General features: G+C 26.5%; 1 protein-coding gene across 1 annotated transcript; it reads right to left on the bottom strand.

Annotated features, from left to right (window-relative positions):
- Positions 1–373: 373 nt before the first annotated feature.
- LOC126901519 (uncharacterized) lies at positions 374–2,540 on the bottom strand. The gene is made up of 2 exons (XM_050678008.1): positions 1,575–2,540; positions 374–1,448 (listed from the first exon to the last, which is right to left on the bottom strand). The coding sequence occupies exons 1-2, from the start codon at positions 2,444–2,446 to the stop codon at positions 659–661; spliced, it is 1,662 nt and encodes a 553-aa protein (XP_050533965.1). The 5' UTR covers positions 2,447–2,540; the 3' UTR covers positions 374–658.
- Positions 2,541–8,469: the final 5,929 nt, after the last annotated feature.

Below are 8,469 nucleotides of genomic sequence, written 5' to 3'. Positions count from 1 at the left end.
TAAGAAAAATAATGAAAAACGAGTTATAATTTAAATAGAACGGTCGTGATAGAGTATATTAAAAAAATATACACTACTAAATATATTTAGATAATAATATCTCTAATAATTAATAGTATAAAATTAAAATACATTAACACAAATACGAGCAACAGTAGTATGATTATTCTTTTCTGATAACTGTGCAATTAAATTTTTAATTTACTTAAAATTGTATTTGGCAATTTGGAAAATGACCTAGTGATAAAAACAACAATAAGAAACTATATTAAATAATACTAGGCTATTAATAATTTTTATATCAAGTTTACTTGAGAAAAAATCCGAAAAGCTTCGTCTAAAATTAAAGGGAACAAAAGGAAAAGAAAGAGAAAGAAAAAAATAAGACGTATATAAAGAAATATTATTATGCCTACAACTTTTATAATTAGAGAATAAGATTAACGTCTTCGGGTATCAACCGAACGTCAAGCACAGAATTACCGATAAAGCACGACAGTTATACGTCCCAAAATCGGCTCAACCAAAGTAAAATATTACCATAATATACAAATATATAAAAAAGAAAACTTTTTGTCGTATTACAAATATTTTTAGGAAAAAATAATTATTTTATAATAACATATATCCATTATTTTATTAAGTCTTCAATAAAAAATCAAAGTTTACAAGGCAAATCATTGAAACCTAAATACTCATAATCATTTTTCACAACGTTTAGAAAAAATGTTTCTAAATAATCACACATAACATGAAGAGTACTATATTCTGTTAAGGTATTGGTTTGAATCAATTGTTCAAATGCTGTAATTATGTCTGTTTCACATTTCTTAATTTTGCAATATTTCATGTCAAATTGAATTACGTCGTTTAATTTTCTCTGTAAATCTAAAGAATGAAAGTGAGCTACGTCTTCAAAAAACGATTGAGCTTCATAAAGTCCATCATTAATAAATAAAATTGAGGAAAAATACTTTTTTCTAACATGATTCAAATAATCAATAAAAAACTCTACCACTTTCTGTATTAATAATTCTTGACGTTGATATTTTTTTTCCTTTTCATAGTATCTCAAAGTAGTCAGAGCAATGAACATTTTTTTAAACATATCATCTGACAGCATAAGTGTTTCATAAAGCCTAACCGCGCAATTAATTTTATTTTCATATTTACAAACATTAATTATATGTCCCAACATTACATTAAAATTATTGAATATTTCAATATAGCGACATCTTAAAATAATTGCAAGATATGACCTTATGAAATAATAATTATTCTTATCAACAGTTTGTACAATATCTTTAAAATATAGTGGTATTCCTTTTGTAGGTTCTGTTTCAACAGCTATATGTTTCCATGACATCCAACCAGCGTGAGATATTAAATGATTACACAATTCAATGCCTTCATAAATGCGGTACATATTACTGTTGGAATGAATATACCTGTATGAACCAAACAAAAAACATGCTTAAATGCTCTAAATTAATATCTTAATAATGTTACTATTTAAATAACAAAATAAAATTCTGAAATTTAAACAACAAAACGTACTAAACTATAAATCTTACTTAAACGTATTTGTTCCGTTTAGTTGTTCAAAGCCTAGTTTTGAGTAACAGTTTTCAGTTCTATCCAAAATATATAATTCAAGATCTTTATGAATATCATCAATATAATCGTAGGAATCCTCTACCAGCTTTTCCATTTGATCGATATTATATTTCATCATTAAATTGATTAAAATAGAACTTTTATATTCTGCCCCACACACTTTTCTAATTTTGTAAAGATTTGTTGTCACTAATTCAGCTTTTCTATTGAAATCTTTTATATTTTCATAAATATTTACCCATCTTTCAATACTATATAAATTAACTAATGAGTCATTGATTAACTCTAATGCGTGTGTGTAAAAAAAATTTATTTCAGAATCTACAGTTTTAATATTAAGAATAGGCGAGTCTATAATTCGTAGATCGATTTTTTCGAGATATTTTGCTGTTTTCAACATTTTTTTAAACATATTTACTGAACATTTAAAAATATGAATAATAAGATTTGTGCAATATTTCAATTCAGTAAATTGATTATTTAAAACATTCATTTCACACTTATTTAAAATAAGGCCTAACATTACATTAAAAGTTTGCATTAGGTTAGTAAATTCACAATTTAAAAAACAAGTTATACAGTAGAGTTTTTGTATAAAGTTATTTTCATTAATAATGTCACTTGTGATGCTTATGGTGTTAATTGTGAAGTGCTCAAGTTTAATTTCTGTTTGTTGAATTAAGTCCCATCCATTTTGAACACGAATGTGGTTTAATGAGTTAATAAGATATTTTTTAAAATTTTTACTTTGAGAATCACAATATACATTTATAACTTGACTTAATTGCCAATATAAGAAAAACTCATATAAAATAACTTTTTTAGACATGTTTTTTTAATATTATAAGACGAAATTTATTATAAAATATTATTTTTAAGAGTAAAATAATATTGAACTCTTTTAATTGCTTATAATTTATAATTGCGATTTGTAATTTTTTTAATATAATATTACTGTGTAAATTTGATTTTATAAAAGTAAAATATTTATAGAAATTTTAATGACGTAGTTATATACATGAATTTAAGTTTATATTGTTTCAAAAATGCATTGTTACACAAATAGGTTAAAAAAATTCTAATAATAGTATTAATTTAAAAAAATATGAATTTGAAATTTTTATATCAATAAATTATGTTATTTGATAATTTTCCTACGTATTTTTCAAACGTCTAAAGACTGTTCACAAAATAAAAATTTTCAAAATTGTCAAACATTTAAAATATTAGAATCAATAGTTATATTATTGTACACAATGATTAGTACAATTAATCGTAGTGTATTTTAAGAAACTAGCCATACTATTAAAATTTGTTTGAGGGTTAACTATTTGCTGTAAATGGTACGTTGAAAGGTTAAATGAAAAAAAACGCAGCTTATTGGTGACGTGGCATAGTTGGATCAAGTATAATAATATCTGATAGCAATTAAAATCACTATAAAAAAAAAACTCTTCGATACGAATCTTTAGATAGTGTTTACTTTTAAAAAAATGGTGGATTATTCCAAAAGTTACATGATCTGCTATTTCCTTATTTATATCCTGATTAAGATAAAGCATGTCGAATGAAAAGGGATTATTAAAAAATATTATTTCTCATAAAAAAAATTATGTTTATCCATCCACTTTTCAATAAGTTATTATTTAAATATTAAAAATAGCATTATAAAGTTAAAAATGTAAAAAATAAAATCGAGAGTTTTCACACATAAATAGCATTTGGTTAAAACTTTGATGTGTATTTTCTTCGTGAAGACAAAATAAAGTCCAAAATTTTTTTTTTCCATAATAAAGTATACTACATTACCTTTAATTTAAGATATATATAAAAGTCTCAGACTTTCCAGAACACTTTCAAAAGTTAAGTTGAAAAAGTTCTACTTTCTACATGTATTTTTTAGATTTGAACCCCTTTTGTATATAGGGAAATGGTCCGATTTAAAAAAACAGGATGTCGAATGAAATATGTATATAAATACTACTTCTCATGAAAAAATTGTATTGATCCATACATTTTTCAAACATTTATAGCATAATAAAGTTAAAAATGTAAAATACAAAATCAAAAATTTTCACACAAAAATAGCATTTGGTAGCCATTTTTACCGTGAAGATAAAATAAAGTCCGAAATTTTTTGTGAAAAAGTTGTCATTCTAAATCCCCCCTGTGGGCAGGTAAAGGGTTAAATTTATAAAAAAAATATACAAAATGATAAGTAAAGACATCATGCATTTATATAAAAAAAAATGATATTGATTTGTTCATTTTTGAAAAAGTTATGGAAGTTTTAAGTAAAAAAAAATTGAAAACATTTCGAAAATTGGTGATTTTTAAATTTGTAATTTTTCTGGAGATTTCCCCCATTTTTGGAAAACGAGGGAAATTTTTTCAGTTATTAAGGCTAATGTCTTTGACTTGATACAATTTGTGATCTTTTGACGTATCGTTGAAAGAAATCCGTTCAGTGAGAGCTGAGGAAAAGTCGTAATAGACACAAAAAAAAAAAAAAGATATCATAGTAAAACTAATACCTTCTCAGCTTCACATTGAAGCTAAAAAATCATCATTTATTAAAAATAATAAAAAAATAATTTTGTTCTTACACCAAAGGGAAAATTCCTCAATATTTTCAGTGAAGAATATAGGAGAGTGCAAGGCAATTGGACCTTTGGATAAATATTAAAATTTTGGATTAAAAAGAATGTATAAATGTTTACTAACTTCCTTTAGTAGTTTTTAAAAATATATTAACAAATTTTTCGAAAATAATTTTAATGAACACTATGTATAAATAAAATAACGATGATTTTTTTATATTATAATACCATTAAAGGATTTACCATAGTAATGAGGCCCCGCTGATTTCCATAAATGTTACATGAATCTAACTTACATTGAATATAAAATTTAACTTATTTTGTTACCCTAGATTAAGAAAAATGACTAATTTTTTTAATTATTTTAAATTGACTTTTTTCTATTATTATATACGATATATAGTTGTCGCGTCGGTTTGGCCCAAGTCTTTTAAAGTCGTGGTACCACACCTGTTGAAATTACCTTTTTTGTTTTTCGTTCTTAATTCTTTTTGAGTTGAAAAAAGTTTTTTTGAATTTTTAGTATTAGTAATATCGTCGTAAAACAATTAAAAGGAAATAAGACTAGGATGATGAAGATGATGAGTATGTGTATACGACGCTGATGTAGAGTCTGCTGACTGGTTATTCACGTGCGTGTAATTACACAGCAGTTACTGTGCTCGGCTGACACTCCGGGTTAGCTGTGGGTGTCGAAAGGCCATTGTTATGGGAAGGGAATAAGGATAACACCCAGGTATGTGGTGCAGACGAAGTTGAGGACGGGAGTAGGTAATTGAAAAAGGAAAAACAAAGACTTGACTTAATGCAGTAAGTCGGGCAGCGACAACCGAGTACTGACACTGATGAATGACACAAGGCACTGGAGTCGACTGACCAAGATGGCCAGGTCTTTTGGGTTTTTATAATAATTTGGACTATTTTGCCAATTTAGCAATAATATTTAATTGTTAATTCATCAGTCTCTAGAAGTGGACGTGCTGTCTGTATTTTATTATAATAAATTCTCACAGTAATGGCAACGTGACCATCACAATATTTATCAGATATGATTTGAGTTTTTGACAATTAATAAGTTAAATAAAATAAGTCGAGTCCCATATTAAAATATTAGCACCAAGATATAAAAATATACACGCTCATTACTATATAATCATAATATGTATATTATAATAATATACATATGTTTAAATTGTAATGTTTTATTTGTTTTGGCAGATAGTAGGCAAAATGAAATCAGTATATTAAAAACGCATAAAGTAATATATTACATGACACCACTTACGTCACAATAGTGCTGGATGATTTTTTTTGAGCTAGACACTGAGTGATTCTTAAAATAATAAGATTTTTGAAAATTATTTTCTTAATTTTTGTTAGTTAAATATGTATTTTCAATTATCTGTTATAAAATCATTTTTAGTATCATTCCTTATATCTTATAGGAGTCTTAACTTTATTTTTTTAAACAGCAACATTTATATTAAACTATCTTATAAAAAATTAAAATTAAAAAAATGAAAGGTGTTTTGATAAAAGTGAATATTACATTTATTCAGGGTGTCATTTGATGGTTAAAAAACTATATATGTAATGACTATTATTGATTTAAAACTTTTCCAATATACCACTACGTTTCTTTAGTTTAAATTTAAGACTTTAGGTCCTTTCATAAGTGCTGCCAGTTGGTCTTGCAATTCTTGGTCTGCATCAGCTGTCTGGTTTCTTTGCTAGTAGACGGTTCATTAAAAGTCCTACTGTTCACATTGGGTCTTTAATTTGAGTAAGATGTCTGTTGTAATGAGCTTAAACGTGGCCACGTACCAGTAGCCAGTGGGTCATGGTGACTCGTGATAAGTGATCTGGTATGTTTTCATTTTTTTTTATCGGATGGTGTATCGGCCTGTTTAAGCGAAAACAACACGAAAACGTCTGTAGTATCCCCTTGTAGACACAACATTAGTACATAAATTAACTAATACTTTTAACGAGTTCGTCGTTTTTAGTTCTTCTCGAGTCCTCTCATTGGATACACTAGTCAGCCGCAATTCCTTCAATTAGTGAACCACTAAGAGGTAGAGTTTAAATCAGTCAGCACGGCCTAGCTTTATTTTTATTTTTTTTTTTGTCTGTTACCAATTTTTCTCAGCTCTCACCGAACCGATTATTTCAACGATATGTCAAAAGATCACAAATCGTATCTAGTCAAAGACATTACCCTCAAAAATTGAAAAAAATTCTCTCATTCCCCATAAATGGGGGAAATCTCCAAAAAAAATTACAAATTTTATTTGCTAATTTTTGACATTTTTTCAATTTTTTTTACTTAAAACTACCATAACTTTTTCAAAAAAAACCTAATCAAAATAATTTTTTTTATAGATGCATGATATCTTTACTTATCATCTGGTATATTTTTTTTATAAATCTGACCCTCTACCTGCCCACAGGGGGGATTCAAATCAGATATCATTATACTTGACCCAACTATGTCACGTCACCACTGTGCCACGACGCCCCTGAGCTGAGTTTTTTATTTTGAATATTTATATTTTGGTACACTGAGTAGTGTAATAAAAACAAACTTCGTTGATATTAATATTTCAGTGTTACTCTTTTCTTTTAGGTATAGAAATAAAGTTTTCTGATTTTTTGATAAACAAATTTTTAATTACTGCTGCTGTCTGCCACCCACAATTTAAAACTGCCTGGATTAAAAACGAAGTAAAAAAATAAATGGCTACAGAATATTTAAAAAATTCCGATTATGAGTTGCACCAATGAAAATGACTCTACAGATTATGACCAAATTTATGATTTATCTAGCTTCTTTACCGGGGCACAAAATGTTTATGAGGAAAAATCAACAGTTAGTGATGAAATTGATAGAACATTGGGTACATCAACAGCAAAAACATAATTTACCCAGAATTAAAAAAGTAAGATTAATTGGATACTTATATTATATAAGTATCCAATATGGTATATTGGATAAACCAATATAACATCGGTGAAAAATAAACGAGCTTGAAAAGAAATAATGAAGCATCAGCCTTGGACAAATATAAGACCAGTGACAGGGTTGTAGTATATTTATTGATAGGATATACCGAGTTATTCAATGTATATGTAAATGAATACGTAATTAATTACTCTCCAATCAAAAGAAGTGAAACTTTTCGTTGCTACTTATCTACCGAATTTAAAACTGCGTTCCTTCAATTAAATTAAAATTTTGTAATCGTACATCGAGATTCTAAAATCTTCCCTAATTTGACTAGGTCAAATATTTTTCATAGGTCAAAACTAATAAAAATTTCTGGTACCGTAATTCCTATTTTTAAGCGTTTTAAAAATGTTTGTAATGAGATAGACCTAATAAAATGTTGTACTTAGGAAAGTGACCTAGGAATCAAAAAATATTGTAAAATAAAGTCCATGAAGTTATAGTATTTTTTAAAAATACTTTAAACTGAAATAAACCTAGGGAAGATTTAAAGAATTGTTGGTATTGGTAATACTTTTTGAGTAGGATACCACCTAGAAGTATCCACTTTCTACCTCCATGACCTTACCATCTCGCTAAATGAATATTTAAAGGAATGTTTTGTTTAAAATTATTCATATTAAAAAAACAATTTGAAATGATAATAGTGGAGACAATATCACTAAAAAGTGATGTTGTTTTATTGTCAAAGGATGTATCAAATCAGTTGATTAATGTACATAAATCCGACAATAAGCGACGGAATTGTTTATTAAAAAATTTATTAACCATTTATGGTATTTGAGAGAAAAAACAGCTTGTTTCTCGTTGTTTGATGGACAGATTAATAATAAAAACAGTGTCGAACTTGAAATTCACAAAAAATGAAAACCAATAACAATATAAATTGAAGGTAAGTTTAATGTTAATAGTTAACTAAGATAACTAAAGTAACTTTATATAATTTTTTTTTTTTTTGGTATTACAAGAGTACCGTAAAGAGTATCCATGTCACAGAAAATATATGTTAAAAAAAATTAACTTTAATAATAATTACATCTAAGTTTTATTTTATTCTATTTATACAAAACACTATACAATTTTTTTTTTTAATAAATGTGAAACCATTAACTTTATAATAAAACTTATAAGGAACTTTTGTTTAGTAAACATACAGCTCTACAATAATGATTCGGTAAGTTTTTTGCATAAAATTCATATTTAATGAAAATACACTGCTATTTGGTCAAAATTTAACCTCTTTGA

Source organism: Daktulosphaira vitifoliae, unplaced genomic scaffold (assembly GCF_025091365.1).
Source record: "Daktulosphaira vitifoliae isolate Bord-2020 unplaced genomic scaffold, ASM2509136v1 Scaffold_3, whole genome shotgun sequence".
Lineage (NCBI taxonomy): Eukaryota > Metazoa > Arthropoda > Insecta > Hemiptera > Phylloxeridae > Daktulosphaira > Daktulosphaira vitifoliae.
The sequence above is the reverse complement of the archived record's forward strand: the minus strand, read 5'-3'. Positions and strand labels throughout refer to the sequence as shown.